The sequence below is a fragment of the Triturus cristatus genome, chromosome 3_1 (assembly GCF_964204655.1).
Source record: "Triturus cristatus chromosome 3_1, aTriCri1.1, whole genome shotgun sequence".
Taxonomy (NCBI): Eukaryota; Metazoa; Chordata; class Amphibia; order Caudata; family Salamandridae; genus Triturus; species Triturus cristatus.
The window spans coordinates 505449293-505467007 of NC_140583.1; the positions used below are offsets into that span (position 1 = coordinate 505449293).

General features: G+C 43.6%; 1 protein-coding gene across 2 annotated transcripts in view; it reads right to left on the reverse strand.

Moving 5' to 3' along the window:
• VPS33B (VPS33B late endosome and lysosome associated) overlaps positions 1 to 17715 on the reverse strand; it is a 613489-nt gene that overhangs the window by 512277 nt on the left and 83497 nt on the right. For both annotated transcript variants that reach the window (XR_014978823.1, XM_085644389.1), the window contains exons 3-5: positions 14958 to 15038; positions 14101 to 14162; positions 5968 to 6017 (exon numbers count right to left, since the gene is read on the reverse strand). Coding sequence is in view for 1 of the 2 variants with exons in the window: in XM_085644389.1 (XP_085500515.1) it covers positions 5968 to 6017; positions 14101 to 14162; positions 14958 to 15038 (193 nt within the window). In the remaining variant the exon portion in view is untranslated. The remainder of the gene's footprint in view (positions 1 to 5967; positions 6018 to 14100; positions 14163 to 14957; positions 15039 to 17715) is intronic.

The following is a 17715-nucleotide window of genomic DNA, read 5'->3' on the forward strand; positions in this document are numbered from 1 at the left end:
CTCTCCCTTGGTGGTTTAGGTTGTACCAGGGTCCTCTGAGGAGATGGTCCCATTGGAGTGGATTCCCCTGATTCAGGATCTGATTCTTTTATACTATCTACTAATGCTTCCCAGGCACTGCTCCTCTCCACTGACCCAATCTCCCGATGGGCATTCCTTAGTTGACCCTCCCCTCGCATCCATCCCATCTTTCCAGTTCTTTTTCCCATATTGAGATTCAAGGTCCTTCGGTGCCTTCCAATGCCTTGTTATTTCTTATTAGCCAAAATAATTGCTAGGTCCTGAAACATGCTAGTGACCCATGTTTTGAAGGTGTGGGGGAACAGGCCCAAGAGTCAGCGGGAAGGGCCGCAGAGCACTGACCTCTCTATAATGGCCTCAATTGTGTTTGTAATTTCTTCCAGTTGTCCCGCAACGCCGGACATGTCCAAAGCATATGGAACAGCTCTGCTCCTAGTTCTCCGCGCCTTGGGCATCCCATGTCCTCCCTGTGGAAAAATGTGTTGATACGTCCTGGGGTGAGGTATGCCCTGTGTAGCATAAATAAATTAATTAACTGGAAACTGGCATTTCTCGAGACCCTGTGGCTACCCACAAGCACAGCTTCCCAGTCTTTGCCTTCAATAGGGATGTTCTAGTCCTCTGCCCAGCGGTCCCTCAGCAGTCAGCAGTTGTAGGGTATCCCTCCCCATTGCTTTATTGAGTCTTTTAACTGTTTTAATTCTCCCTCTCGCCGGGATGCTGTATCTACAAGGGTCATGAAATGGAAGCCCTGATGTTTCCGCCCCCCAGTGTTCTCGGATCGCCGCCACCACCCGCCCATGTAGTAGGAAGTGACCGTGGGGAAGGTCCAGATCTTCTCTAAAGTCTTCGAATTGGAGAAGTTCTCCAACTCTGTAGAGGTATCCCAGTCAAGCTGTACCCCTTATCCCAGTCCCTAAGGCCCTCCCACTGTCCCCCATGGGTAGTATTCGTAGTATCGTTATTGGGAGATCAGGTGAGTAAGGGATCCGAACATGTGTTTTTAGGGGGCATTTCCTCCAGCAGCCCCATACCACTTGTACCTTGCATGTGCGGTCAAGTGCTGTTCCGCCCACTCTCAATAACATTCTCAATAGTACGTTTAAATCTGGTGTGAACGGTCCAGTTTTGCGTATATGCGTCTGTTGATCCGCCACCCACTGGGCAAACCACTGTAGTTTCCCAGCCAGGTAATAACATTCAAAGTCGGGGACTGCAAGGCCCCCTTCCCTAGTCTGGCACTGCATTGTTTTCAGGGCTACACGTCTACGGCCAGTCCCCTATAGATAATTTGATGTTGGGGAATGCAGGTCGGTAAGCCATTTTGTCGGTATCAATATTGGCAGTACTGTAAAAAAATATAGCAGGCGCGGTAGCGCCACCATTTTTAAGAGCGTCACCCTCCCAGCTAATGACAACAGTAATCCTTTCCATAATTCCATACTGGTCTTCAAGGACTGTATAGCCATCCCCATATTTCCCCCTAAGAGGTCAGGTTGAGAGTGGTATATTTTCACCCGTAGATACTCCAGGCACCAGGGTTCCCATTGGAGATTTACCTGCCCAGTAGGGAGGTCTCCATCTCTTATCAATGGGAAGAGTCTAGACTTTTGCCAATTAATTTTCAACCCTGACATTTCCCCAAATTCTGTCATGAATTCCTTAGCACCAGTTAGGGCCTCTTCTACGTTCCCCAGGAACATCAGCATATAGCGCTACATGTTGTACACTGTCCCTCAGGTGTATTCCACAGCAGGGGGAAGAGGGGGCATCCCTATCTCATGCTTGTTCTACCCCGTACTGCTCTCAGATTGTGCGACCCATCTGGACATGTGCATGGGGTCTCGTATAAAGCAGTATGACCCATTTGTTATGTTATACGCATTTAAAGAGCGTATTGCTGCCCCAGCAACAGGGCTTCCCAGCGCTAGCAGACAGGTAGCCAGAGTGAGAAAGTCTATATGGAAGAGAAAAGCCAGGTTTTAACCAGTTTCCTGAATGTCCAATGATCCTGTGTACTGCGGGCAGCCAATGGAACAGAGTTCCATAGAGCAGGGCCTTGGGCCTTGAAAGAGCTTCCCCCTGCTCTATGCCTGCGCACACGGGGAGCGCAAACCAGATGCAGCTCAGCGGAGCGCAGTACTTGCGATGGAGCATATGAAGTGCACAGACCCTGTAAAATGTGGGGACCCTGGCCATGTAGAATCTTATGTGTGGTGCAGAGGGTTTTAAACTGAACCCTCTGTTTGATTGGCAGCCAGTGAAGATGACAGAGAAGATTGGAGGTGTGGCAGTACTTGGGTAGGGCAAAAAGAATGTGTGCTGCCGCATTCTGTGCCCGCTGTTGTCTTTTAATAACTGTTTCATTCACGCCAAGCAGGAGCCCATTTCAATAATCCAGATGCAACTGGACTGCAGACTGAACAATCAATTGGCGGGTAGGGGCATCAAAGAACCCCAGAATAGGTTTTAGGCCACGTAGAAGGCCAAAACATGTACCAGCCACTTTTATGGCGTGAGGCTCAAATGAAAGGGCATTATCGATCAGGACCCCCAAGTCCTTGACTGTGGTTTTCGGTTGGGGCGGTGTACCCAGAGCTGCGGGCAACCATTGGTAGTCTCATTTATAGCCAGGAAAGTCCCCTGCTCTGTATTGGGTCCATAGGCGCTAACTATTGCTACATCTCTGCCATCCAATCTGACCGTGACTACCACATATCGGCCCTCTGGGTCTATCAGATTCTCTGTGCGGGGGAATGGGACCCCGGCCATGATCCAAATCATCACTACGATGTATAATATGGCTGACCTCGCCATCTACGCTTGAGTGCCACCCCTGCCTTAGCTAGTAAATGGGTTTCCTATAGTTAGGCTATATTAACTCCGCGTTTATTCAAGGAGGAGAATATTTTGTATCGTTTGAACATAGTATGCATTCCTCTAATGCTCCACGTGATAACCTTATATGTTTGGAGGCAAGCCATTAAAGCGAGTCAAAAGAAGCCCAGAGGTACCCCACCAGCATTGTGCCTTCGTTCATATATGTGGGAGCCCTTCTTCTCATACTGATATATAAATTCCTGGCATATGATATCTGCAACCCCATTTGCTATTAAACCCCAACTCCTCCACCCCAGGACAAGTGAGCAAGCCCCCACATCCAAACGTATGAAAACTGTGTAACAATACTAAACCTGTGGGGTTTTGTAAGCCTCTTTCGCTCTGGGATCGTCCAGTCCCGCAGCTCCATAGGACTCTCACCCACCAAGTAAATGGTTCAAATCTAAGGAAACCCAACCCTGCGGAGTCCACATCATCCCCCAATCCCATCTCTGGGCTCATTCCTGGCATGTGTCCATCTCCTCTCACAGTCCCTCATTCTACTTGCGGTAAGGAAGAGGAATCAGATAATCTTGCCTGCTGTCCTGTGGGTGACTGTTGGCAATTCCTGACTGAGTCCCCCTATCATACTGGAGTCTTTGGCATCATCTCCAGTTAAAAAGGATGCTTTGCCTGTTCCAGATGCACTCAACGAAGCGATCTCCGCCACCACCACTCCGATTCCTGTTGAGCTTTAGCCCGGGAAGGGGCTGCTGTGGGTCTGTTTCTTTCACCCCACCGGCGGCTGCTCCCCTTGTACATTGTTCTAGGGGAGTGCGACTGGGAGTTTGCTAGTCAATTCAGTCTCATACCTCCTGAGGTGAAATAAAGAGTCGAAAGCCAGTTGGAATCACCACTCTGAGTCGTGCGGGAAAGAGCATTGCGTATTGGATTTCCATTTGACGTAGTTTTTTCTTCACTGCTAGGTAGAATGAGTGTTGTTGCTGAACCGCTCTAGAGAAATTTGAGAATATTCTGACAATGCTACTGTCCACTATCAAATGGTCTTTCTGTCGGGCCTACCAGAGCACCTGATCTCTATCCTTGTAAAATAGCAAGCACACCACCACCAGTCGCAGCGTGCCTCCAGGAAGGGGAAGTCTTGCGAGTACTCTATGGGCTCTCTCTAGAGCATAGTAAGAGGATAAGCCTTCCACGGCCCTCAATTCAAGAATGCACACTTGTGCTTCCAGTGTTGCCAATCTGTCAGTTGTTGATAATAGTGTCGGTTTCAGCTCCGCTACTTCGACCTCTGTCGCAGTGACCCGCTCCGCCAGCCAGCGACGGTCAGCCCTCAGGAGTCCCATATCTTCTAGTATGGTGTCGATCTTGGTTTCAACGGCCGTCTTGGAGGCCTCTATTGCCTGAAGAATGTCCTGTAGCATTGGTCCCACATCTGGGTCACTCTGCAATGGACTGGTAGGGGTCAACTGGTTAGTATATTCTGATCCCGCTTCCTACCAGTCTTCCCCATTTTGCCGATAGTGGCGGAGGGAGGTAGAAGGGGGTTTCCACCGCCAATAGGACAGCTCTTCAAGGAGGGTCAACTTCCCTCCCGGTTGTCCAGTGCCAAAGATCAAAGGTCAACTCAGATACAAGGCAGGTCACCCTTCGTAATGTCCAGCTTCAATCGAAAGCTCACTCAGCCCAGGGATCGTACTCAATACGGTGCAATATAGATGCCAAGGTTCTGGGCAACCCGCAGTGATGTACTTGCCACTGGTGTGTGCCCCGCAGATAGGATAGAGCTCTCCTTCAGTTCAAGTTCCCCTCTCAGGGTGATCAGTGTGTTCATATGTTTCCCACTAGTTTCATCTGTTTTGTAGCCTGGGCATTTCAATGTTTCAATCAGAATATGGCCTACACAAACAACAGTTCTTTAGATACTTGTAGCTTAGACATGCTCTCTTCTGTTGCCTGAGACACATGGACATTATTCCTTATTTTAATCCACTTGAGGCCAAGTTAATGATGGGTGAAATGAGTAAATATAAAATGTCAACACTGTTCTGCCTGCCACAGAGACCACTGCTTCGGTCTGACTGAGGCTACCATCCTAAAAGACATGAAGAATTGCTTGCTCTTCAGGTCCGTGTAGTCAGGCTAGGGCAGAGAAGCACTGCATGCTGACATCAGCCTTGATAGTATAATGGCTACTGGCATCAATTCTAATAGAGACAACAAAATAATTGTTCCTGATCGAGAAAACAAGTAATGGTATCATCCTAATGCTAGAAACTGAAGACTGGAATCAGTCATATAAGGTTCAACTGAATCGAGGCATCAATCTTAAGGGTAACAACAGCATCTCTTCGAATTTTGGGGGGGCAATTGAATAAATGTGCAATCTGGCTGAACGAGAGTCTGTACTCATACACCACTCCTAGTTTACTCAGTCTTCAGATTGTCATCAGTCCAAAAAGGCAGACTATACTTTTGATAAACCTAATGTGTGGAAGTAAATGCTCTCATCGTTCTTAATAGGGAATTAATAGAGCCAAAGGAATAGAGGGCTCAACTTTGATGGGGCAGCTGAATACTGCTGTAAGTATCCATTTGGCCCTTGCACACTTGTATTGAACCTAATAAGTCAATTCAATCCTGGTATCAAACTTAATGAGGCAGTTGACTGCTGGCAGAAATACTAATCAAGCTCGGAGTATCAATGTAAGTCCTGTGGGGGAAATGGATCATTGTCTTGGGTCCTAATGTGGCCACTATAGACTGATATCAGTTGTTAGAAGGTAAACCAAGTTCTTACATCAATACTAATTGGAAAGTTTGAATAGTGATAGGTAAGAGGAAGTGTGTCACGATGGATCAACTGAATTTGGCCACGAATGCAGACCTTTAAATAAATAGTAGCTTCAATCAAAGGGGCGCAACTCATTACAGGAATAAGCTATAATGGGGCAAGTAAGCGTTGCCTTTAGGCTTGATGACCGCACAAAGGTTAATGTATAATACTCTCCTTCTCTTTTTCCAAACACAATTGTGATGTCTGTTACAGCACTGCTGCTTTAAATTAATATGTTACATGGGATTTCAACAACAGGAAAATCTTACCAGCAATATATTTCAAATGCCGTATACGCGGTCGGATCAGAAAGCATAATCTAAAGTGGAAAAATGAGGATGAGAAGCACATCATTAGTAGCAGAAGTAGTAATATATATTTATGAATGCTGAACATTGCCCTACAGCATTGAGCTTTTTTTGCTGCACACTGGCCCTCCTCTTCAGCTCAGACATATTTTCATCAATATATTCAGAAGACATTTATTCCAATACCCGGAATAAAAATAAAGGCAGACATATTCAAAGCCATGGAGGTCTAAGCGATTATTGGATTCACATCTAAGGAAGAGATGGAGCATTCCATTTGGTTCTGAAGGTAATGGGTATGAAGAAACGATCAAATAATGACTGAGGCAGCTATTTATAATTTGTATTGCTGTATTTGCAGACCCGCTATGCCTACTGTCGGGCAGCTGTCCATGCTCCATAACCTCAAGGCATATAGCTTGGCCACTACCATCACAGTAGGTCCATTCACTTTTATGTGTAAAGCCTACTCAGCAAAGTGGCAGCTCAGAGCACCAATAAGATACAGCATGACCAAATACCGCTGCTAAACCACTCATTAATGTCCAGTGGGTGTGCTTACTTTAATGTCTTCTAATAAATAAGCCCATTTCACATGATATTGCATCACTGATTTTAGCTAAATTAGTTTTAATAAAACTGTTTTCGTATTCCTCAATTTGTATTTTATTGCAGTGGGTGTAAATCTTTAAATAGAACTGCATTATTTTTTAAATAAAGGCTCTTATGTTGTTTTACGTCATCACTTATACATACCAAATACATTTAAAATATAAAGGATAATCGCTAAAAACTGCATTATTTCTAAAGCATTCCGATTTAGTTTTATTGCATGGTGGGTATGAATAGGGATAGGCAGATTAGTCCGGTCCACCCATAAAAAAACTGGCAGACACTGAGTTCCCAACAAATTCCGCTAATCGCCACGTGGAAGATTTTTCCACGCACCAGGCTCCCGAACATTAAGTTGGTGAGCGAGAGCGCGATTTGGAGTCCCCTAGCGAGATTTCTGGTTGCTAGGATGACATCCAACAAGATTTTTCTAATGCAGGCAGTCAGAAGGCTGATGCTGGAGTAGAAAATCTACTTGAGCGGCAGCAAAATTAACATGAGTAGGTACGTCCTCTGGCGCACCGCATGGATGCATTTGCGCTAGTTTTTCAGTGCGGAACGTGCTACTGGTGCTAAATCACAGCACAAGCAGCTCAATGTGCCCATCTCCGCCTGTTGGCAGAACTCTGTGGACTGTTGCAAAGTTTTTATGTAACTCCGCGGAAGTCAGTAGTGAAATTCCTCAAGTTGCGCCCACCCCTAGAATAAATGTTTATAAAAACGTAGATTAAAATGTTTACATTTTAATGTTAGCTCGTTCATAAAGCAGGGATAGCAATCACATGAATTTGCAGATGGCCCAAGACGACAAAGGAACAGAGTGGAGGCAGGACCAGGAAGCCGCAGTAACAACATCAGCAACAGTTGCATTTTACAAGAGTTTGACTAAGAGTTATTTGAACCAGCCCTGCATAGCCTCCTACCTGACTGCCATTTTGGACTGTGATCATAGTAAATAAAGTGGGACTGGCACAATATGGAACCTAGGCAGGAAAATACATAACTTTACAGCTGCATCCATTGCATGACAGCCTCATTCAACGGCATGTGCCACCCAAGCCTGCTTGACCACCGGGAAACAGATCACACCCAAAAAGCCCTTCTCTCTCTCATTTTCACAAAGCCAGTAACAATCTCAACATTATGCATATGAAAAACACTTATATTATGTCCTCTCTTCTCGGCTTTGTCAGCCCAAACCGCTCATGATCTGCCAAAAAAATTCTTTCAAAAGTTACATAAAATAATAACAGGAAAGTTTGCACCTGTACTGTTTATCAAAACAGAACCAATCTAAGCAAACTGAAGGATAACACAAGGGAACGACACAATACCCTGATGACAAAGCAACATCAATGCAACTGTCTATGGCAATTAGTCTAACAAGCTGAGCCTTCAAAAAACATAATCCCCACTCCCTGTATTCATGGGAGGACAGCCCTAGCATCGTTTGCTTGACGCTACACAAAAAGAGCAAATGAAATGTCTATACACAGCCCAGGAGTCTGGGAATGTGCCCACACCAGTCCACGACATATTTAACATGACTGTATTAATGTATTCATCAATTGATTTGCTTCGGATTGTCAATCCAGAACATCAGTAATGTGAAAAAACATCAGGGGCCGCATTACAGATGAGCACATTATCATTGTTTGCGGCAAGCGCACCTTTTAAAAGGTGCACCCAGTGTAAACAATGAAAATGCATCCGATTATGCTAAATGCGCTGCCCCCAGGTAAGCTTATTCGGTGAAAAATGGAGCAGCTGCTTTACAGCAACTCTGTGTTTACACAGTGCAGTGTCAATCCCCCGGCGCTTTGAATGGGATTAGAGATGCCCTTGCAGGCGGATGCAATCAGTGGCTGGGGGGACTCCACAGATGGTCTTCCTGGGTTCTGATGTGAACGGTGGGAGACAAATTCTTTAATTTCTGTCGGTGAGGTACAAGGCGATCCGTTTGAGGGTGTTTCCTTGGATTACGATGTCTGTTGATCAGGATGTGGTGGGAGACGGCGTTAAACGCGGTGGACAGGTAAAGGAGGACAAGTATTGCTGTTTTTCTGCAGTCCAGAAGGACTCTGATGTCAGCGGTTCCTGCGATCAGGGCTGTCTCAGTTCTGTGGTTAGCTTGAAATCTGGACTGGGAGGGATCCAGAAGGTTATGACCTTCTAGGTGTTTGGTGAGTTACTGGTTGATCACTTTCTCGAGGAGTTTGACGGGTAGGGGAGCAGAGTGATGGCTGTAGTTCTTTAGATCGGCTGGGTCAGCGGAGGCTTTCTTCAGGAGAGGACTCACTTCAGAGTGTTTCCAGTCCTCAGGGGTGGAGGCCGCGGTGATGGAGGTGTTCAGGACCTTCCTGAGCTCGTTGCCGATTGTCGTGCTTCCGAGATTGAAGACGTTGTGGGGGCACAGGCCCATGGGTGCACCAGAGTGTATGGAGTTCAAAATGCTAATGGTGCTTTGCATGGTGAGGAGGTTCAAGTGGGTGAGACGGTGTTCAGGGTTTGTGTTCGTGGAGGGGAGCAGGTTGAAGCGGTCGACTGCGGAGGGTTAGTGACCGAAGTACTCGTAGATGGTCAAGTCTCGTTATGGAAGAGGTCAGCGAGGTTGTCGCACAAATCCTGGGAGGGAGTGATGTTGTTCTCGTGGCTGCAGGATTGGTGAACGGTTCTTTGCTGTGGTTGTTGCTGGCTACGATGTGGACTGCCAGGGTATGCTTCTTAGTTTCCTTCAGGAGGCGGTGGTACTACTTGAGAGCGGTCCTGAAGGCTGTCTGGTCATCATTTCATTTGCTGAGGTGCCACTTCCTATCAAGTTGTTGCAGTTGCATTTGGTGGAGTGCAGTTCCTCGGTGAACCAGCTGGCTCTTTGGCTTGGTTCTTTGATCTTGGCTATCTTGGTGGGGGCGATGGCGTTGGAGCAGTCTGTGATCCACTGGCAGAAGTTCTTTGCTGATTGTTGTGGGTGGAGTCTGGGAGGTGGGAGTGGACAGTTTTGTTCAATTGGTCCTGTGATACCTTTTTTGAATTTTTTTGCATGGATCTGGGGGGGGCACGGTGCCGGAATAAGTGGGTGGTGAGATGGTGAAGTGCATGCTGTGGTGGTCGGCCCAGGGGAGTCGTGTATCTGACTCTGTCGCTAGCAGTAAAGATGGGGTCGAGCGTATGTCCTGCGATGAGGATAGGGTCAGCCCCCGTCTTATGGATCACCCCTAAACTTTCCATGTGCAAACTAGTCAAAATTTAGCACCCTTCTGGGAAATTTCGAGGAGATTCATCAAACGGTGCCAACGTTATCCGCAACACAAAAAAGCCATTTCCTATTCCATCAGCATTTTCCATGTGCATTTTATTTAATAGGTATTTAACCAAAAACATGATCCATGTGAGCAGTAAGGTTAAATCACATTGAAGATGATCCTTGACTATAAGAAGAGTTGTTTCCCCTTGTAAAATAATTTTACAGTAAATAGTCTTTTTGTCATATTAATTTTGCTCTACTGTTATGATAAACTCAAATTTGACCTTTGCACAGTGGTAATAAATGTGAGAATGTATGTCCATTAGCACAGTTTCTTAAAATAATTTGTGTGATTAGGCCAAATTATTTTCACTATAAATATCTCCAGTTTTGTGGTGCCACAAAAAGCCCACCATGCTTTCACTCTGGGCAAAGGTTGTTGCCGAAAATGCGTAACTAAAGAAATAAACCTTAAATCTTTGATCCTGGTGTCTTTTGACTAATAGGAGAAACTCTACACACCCTGCTAGCAAAATGAAAGTATATAACATTTTTAAAAATATAAATAAACAACAGATTTTGACATGTATCTCGACAGTGCAAAAGTGTTATTACAGCAGAGAGTAACTGGCATGAGAAAACGCTGAATAATACAATACCTTACAGATTCCATTCTAAAACTACTTTATAGAAAAAGATAACTGGGGTCACACAAGGCCTAGGTATTGTGATTTTATCTCACTGTGTGGATTCACTCTTTCTGCTATACTTAAACATCCATGTTCATGAAACAATAGAATAGCATGAACCAAAGATGCGTTTCCATTAAGTCTAGTATAATATTTATCACCATTGTTGAGGCATCATTTCCTTTGAAGGCTTTGCCTCTTTTTAATCATGGGTTGAATGTCCACCAAAAAAACCCTACGCAACCTTCTTTTCTCAAGCTTTACAACCAGGAGAACTGGGTTTGTTTTCCCACATCCTCAATTGAACGATACTGTGTGAACCAGAGAAAATCTGCTTATTTCTCCTTACTTCGGTTTCCTTATCTGACAAAGAGGGAAATTATACAAAGTTTGCTAATTATACATCAACTTTTACAAACCTTATTGTTGTGATCTATGTATTGGGAATTACCTTTCCTCTTCCCCCCTTTCTCCCTCTTGGTACTTACCGCTCTTTAGAACCTTCATGTGGAGCTCACAGTAGAATGTTCTGTGAGCTTCAACGACAGTTGGTGCTTGAGGATCGTGTCTAATAAACACAGTTCTCCTGTACGTTGAAGTCTTCATTATTTCAACACTTATCTTTCCTATAACAAAGGTTTTCTCTAGTCGACAAGGAGTTACAACAAAATTAAATCAGTGCCATTCTGAAACCACTCTTTTCTCAAACCCTAGTAATCAAAGCCTCACTGTCATGGTGGGGAACCACAGCTAGAGTCTCTGAACTTTGTGTCCTGGCTTCTGAATTTCTTCAACAGACTTTGAAGATTGTCCCCATACTGCATGAACATCTAAAAGATGGCAAGAGGCATTGCACCAGCCCATCATACTTGCTCAAGTGCAAGGAGTTTAGTATTTGGGAGACGTCCATCAACCCTGTCATGTGCTAGGAATATCTAAAAGAGTCCTGCATGCAGTTTTCTTCATAAAAGTGCTCTTGACAGCTATCACTGTCTATAGAAAAAGCCCTTCAAAGACTTCTTTAGTCACAGTTCTAGTGTTTAGGAACGCATATGCCTTTGGCAGCCTTCTCTGCATTAGCCATTGACTATTGTCTACTCACAATTAATGGACCACACCCCTCGTTTAAGCCCATTTATAAAGCTAGTTTGCAGTATTTTTCAAGGAAGGTTGCTTTTCCAAGTTGTCAACAGTTACGTAGCCAGGGATAGTTCAATAAAGGCTCTGCGCTATAACACGCATTACAAATGTGTTTATTCAAAGCACGGTCCCACTCTCACTTTGTCGCTACCCTACAGTGATATCGAATGTCCATGCTAATCAATGTGTATGACTCCCTACAATTTTCCCTAGCGCTTCCACTCTGGCAGAGAAGTCACTTCAGACTCTTGACGTGAATAGCGCTCTCTGAAACTACTGAGACAAAATACAGGAAATTATACATTCCAGCAACTGTTTGTCATTTACAACCACAGTCCTACAGAGATGGTTAGGTACAAGAAGTTTGTAGTGACCTAGACTGCATTCTACTTGGCAGTCAAAAAGCCATCACAGACTTTCTCAGAAATAACCAGATTGCTGACATTTACAGAGCAACTTCCTGGAGATCAGTCCACGCAGTTGGGAACCAATTCTGCTTAGACTCAGCTTCCAGAATAGATACTAAGGTAAGCTAAACTTCTCTGCAAAATCTTTTGCACTTTGAAGGTTCTTGTCCATTGGCTTCCTACCTCCTTCTACACTTTTGATAAGGTGTATCCCACTAACAATATTGGTATGAGCATATTCTTAATTATAACTTTCTAAACCGGTGCAATAAACCGCTACAAAAACATACATGAATGAGCTTGCTTTTTGTATTTTCTAGTCGGCCTTCATGAAAGTCAGTGAAAATACCATGATTGAAAAGGAAAAGCTACTGGTAAACCTGATTCTCCAAAATTCATGAAAGGCTCACTCTTCTAAACTGGATACAAACTGCCTGATTCATAAAAATAAACATAAAAATACAGGCACTGATTTACACCTCCAATGGCCCCATAAAATCAGGCGAAGATTCGTTTCCCTTCCCATCCTGAAAGAGGATTGATTCTCAACCTGGGCTGAGGTATACCTTCAACCACTTCCAGGGTGGAAAGGTGTCAGATCGAAGTTTATGAATGCTAAGAAATGTACGTTTGTGTGCATTCACAAACGTCCAAAGCAAACCATGCATTAAAATGTCCATTTCTCACCCCTTGAGCGGACTTGGGACTGCAGATTTCTCTACAATTGCAGCAGAGAAATCTGCAGTGATAAATATATTTCCGTCTGCCAGGAATCGCTTTGTGAATTCCTAACGGGTGTAAAATACGCATAATATGTTCCGAAACCTACGTTCATGACTGAATTTACATTGGTGAATAGGTTCCAAAGGGAATGGACTTAGATGGACAACCCTACTAACGTCTTACACAAGATGCAAATTGAACTGCCTGTCACCTGCTCTTTTGAGATGACACGGACAGTGTGCAGTTTTCCTCTCTGTAAGGCGGTAATACTAAACAGCTCACTTCTTTTCGGTTTTCAGTCTATAGAGTATTGCCTCCACATCAGCAATTCAAATTTTTCTTTTGCTAAAAAGGGAAATATACCCTTAGAAAAACAACTCTATCAATAGAAACAGAACAGAAATTACGTCTTAAGGTTTCTGAGATTACATATGTAGGCAGAGCTAATCAGTGCTCATGCATTTAGAAAAAATCCCATTCTAATTAGTAAGACAAAGAGTATTACATTTTCTGACATGACCTGGTAGGAGCCTGGAGCCCTATAGATGCTTCTAAGGATGTTTGCAAACTACTACCTACATTATGAGCCTGATAATAAGCAGCATAAAGACTAATTGATACCACCCCACTCACATTGAATGTAATGGAACATTTCTGAAAAAGAGTGTTATAGCTGTAATCTTATAGGTCCTCGGTACATCACTGCACGATTTATAATCAATGCAATCTTAGGGACTATGATATTCACTAATATTTTCATGGTGCCGGCAGAGCAGAGTCCAACAGGATTAACGTTGGTCCTAATTTGCTTCTAAGGAGTGCCACCTCTTCCCTCTGATCTTCTCCTAAACTGGCAGCTGTACTTGTTTCTGGATGTTGGCTAGATTAAATGATAAAAACAGCCTTCCTCATCTCTTCAAATGTTATCATAAACAGGTTCCCAGGCATTCTTTCAGATCAAGAGACACAAGAGGTGGAAAGGAAACACGGGCCAGGCTTATAAGCTATTAAGATCTTCAAGCGGACGGCAGAGTTGTTATCCGCCTTCTCAGCAGTAAGGGACTAGATTGTTTTATGCCAATAAAATTATTTTACGAAAACCCCTTAAATGGGCACTTAGTGAAACAGTATTGTCCTTATTTTTCTCTGACTTTTTCTACTTCACTGATGGACTTTTTCTTCATGTATTTCAGATCTTTAGTGAATTTTAAATGGTGCTTTATGCAGTCTGCTGTTTTTGCAAAAGAACATTCTTGAAAGTAAGGTTAATAAAACTTACTGATCACTTGTGCTGTAAACTGGTTTATTCTCCAATTTGTAAAGTTTATCCACTTCATGTTGCTGATAAAAAATTAAAAACAAGAAAATCGCTGAGAATCAAGTTATTTATTTAGAAAATATTCAAGATCAAATAAATATATATTTTGGCAAGAACTCAAACTAAACCTTATCCCCTGCGTAGTACCATTACCCTTGCCAACTGTAATCCTTTCCATTCCTTTTTGTTTTAAAAACGGGCTTACAATTTACAGCTTCAGTTTGGTAACAATATATTTTATATATGTTATGGCATTAAAAGTGTAGTGTTCCAAATGTAAGAAAATGTCAACCCATAGTCGAAGGAACCGGATTTTTTGCTTGGCTGGTTGTTGAATTCGAAGTCGTTTATTCCACATTTAGAAAATGTATCCCAAGACACACTTCCATAACAAGAATTAGCGAAGGCCAAAGTGAGGATGGCCTTTGAAATGTACTGGAAATAATTCAAACTATTCTGTCAAACCTATTGGGTTTGACATACAGAAAAGAAAGGTTACAGAAATGAATAAACACTGAAATAGATATGTCGTGGGAGAAACAGAAGATGTGTTAAACAAATCGCCCACCAGTCATCAAAAATCAATTACAATGTATTGATCGGCCTACATTCCCATCTATGTTTACGGTTTGACATATACAAGTGCAACCAGGTTAAACTATTTTAAAGGCATACTATTTTAGCAAGATTGCACTTTTTTGGCCTAAGTTGTCACGAAGGGCCATGTTTACAGAATTCTGACACGGATGCACCCCTGTTCACTCTGTGGAGCCCCAGTGTAGTTCCTTATGACCAAACGTCGGTGGCCGAGCACTTACCTTAAGAATGGAGACATTAGCGATCCGGTCCAGAGGGCTCATCAGGTCAGGCTCAATGAACAAGTCTTTCTTCCCAGGAAGCTGAATAACACAATATTATATTTGCCATCATCTAACGCGGTTACGCAAAATTAATTTGCATTTGCACTACTGGCAAAGCTTAATTTGCAACTCTTCGTTCCAAACACACACAATGTATACATCAGTTTCAGATAAGCGACAACATGCAATTCACCTTGTAGTTTACGCTGTTATATAAATGGCTAATATTGTTAACATTTTGTGAGGCATAAAAATATAAAAACGGATGTTACCAATGATTCATTAAGATAATGTCGTTAATTATTCATTGGTACATAAGCCAGAGGTCATATGTGCCACAAAACGATCAGGAATAATTTTATCACCAACAAGGAAACAAATTCATCAATAGAAGCAATAATATGCAGTTGCACACCACACTACTAATGAAAGATCGATTTCAACAAAAAGTCAATATTTTGCGTATCATATTTAAAAATCAGTGTTCCTAATTGTTTGAAAGTCATCCTTTTGCCCTGTTCACCCCCATTTGTTTGCTGAATGATACAGGTGGTAACGGACTCAGACTGTACCTTGGGCTCTTCTAACCAGGCCCATGGCCAGTGGTATGTTTAAAAAGGTACATGGTATAGGGTACACTTACAATCGACAATGACAAACCCTATAAGTCCCTAGTAGATAAAAGGGCCAGAGGGAGTAATCTACCTATTATATCTATCTATAATAGGGCATGGAGGTTCAGAGGGACAGCAGATTTTCTGCACTTGCATGTGTACACTGTTGAGCACCTGCTTTCATTTGAAAGACATCCTGGCTTTGCAGACAGTCAATTAAAGTAAATTGTATGCAAATTCGATCTTGGCGGTATGGGCACTTTAACAGGGATAATCAACCTTATTTTTAAATACTAGGCATCCAACGGTCTCCCCTAGGTGTCCTAGGGGTGGGGGGGGAGTGGGGGGGAAGTGGGGGGGGGGGGATGCAACTATAGGCAGGGACCTTATGAAATATGTTTCATATGCCTTGGTAAGGGAAAAACTGTCAACCTGAATTTTCCCCATTGTAGGTACTTGGCTCTATAGGCTAACACTGCAATATTTTATTTAAGTATACCTACTGCTAGGAAAGGAGTAAAAATGTCATTTAAAGACCTAAAAGATAGGTATTGATAAATCCAACAACTTGCCACTGTTGAATTTACCATAACTGGTAGAGAAAACAAGCTATAGAACTTTCTTTTCTGTGAGCCAAAATACAACCTTCATGTAGTCTCTGCTGATTGGTCAGCCTTAACAGGCGTGGCCAGGCTGCTTTGATGAGGTGATAACCCCTGCTGTATGCTGCCACTTATCTGATGGAGAAAGCTGCGGAGGGTAGGTCAGAAAGAGGGGGCTGGGTAAATTAACTGAGCTCAAAGAGAGAACAGATCAGTAAGGAATACCAGCCATACCTAGCCCCACATCATGTGCCCCTAGCCAGATGGCAGGCTTAGGACAGGCATTTTCAGAGGTCAGGGGGAGGACAGCTAAAGTAAATGAACAACACTGTGGGTTGGTTTAGCCAGCTCTTACTCCTCTGGAGAGAAGTCATCCATGTTGGATTTTGGAAGTGCAGTGCTTTGTGGGACAAGCAGATCCCACTCTTCGGAGGAAGTTGTCATGCTTTTTGCTGGCACTCAGCATCTCATTGGACAGAGGTGCACTCCTGCTTAACGCCCTAGAACACTGAATACCTTTTTGAGAGCTGCATAGTCTCTCTGATCTGCTGCCTGAAACCATAAGGAGAAAAAGGACTGCCCTGCTGGAATCTGAATTTTCACCAAAGGCCTGCACTCTGACCGACTGCGCCTGCTGCACAATCTGGTACTTCAGTCCTGTGGACTCTACCTTGCTTTAAGAAGGATTAGGAGTGGACTCCCTGCAAGCTACAGGTTAACAGAGCCAACCTGCATCATCTCCACCAAGAGTCCCCAGCCTGGGGTGCATCCACTGGACATTTAAGGATATGGCCAGGTACATTTTGGTAATTGTAGTCCAGATACCTAGGAGATTCCAGGCCTTTGGATTGGTGTTTTGGACACTTGCAACCTACAAGGATACCTTCAGGAAGCACCACATGAAGTTCGGAGAACTTTGGAGAACTTTTGTGAAAAAGCTCCATGAGGTGATCGACCAGACGTTAAGAGTCAAGTCGGCTACCTTCAACAGCAACCTGGATTTCAGGTCATCCTGTTGAAAGCTTAGCAGTTCTAGACTTCCAGGATTTGACCAATTCCTCTCCGAAAGTCAAGCCGGAGAACCTTCACAGAATACAGCATGCTGTGGAGGGTGATCGACGTTGGAAGAAAAAGCTCCAGAAAAGTGAAACCGGCCAGGGCCCCATCGCGGTCTGCCTCAAACTTTGACTTTGTCCTGGTCAAGCCCAAGCATATTTCCCAGATAGGGGCTATATGTTTTTAAGGACTATAAAGTGGTTAATCTTTAAAAATGTATATTTCGGGCTACCTATGATGGTTTTTTGTCATTTTGGTGTCATTTTAAAGATACAAATATTTCCTATTTTTATTAATTGGTGTGGGATTTTTATTGTGTGTTGTGTCTTACTAATTAGATGGATTGGTGTTTTTAAATGCTTTACATACCTGTCTCCTAAGTTAGGCTTGACTGTTTATTGTCAGCTACCAAGGGTTGAGCAAGGGACTAATTTACTGAGACCT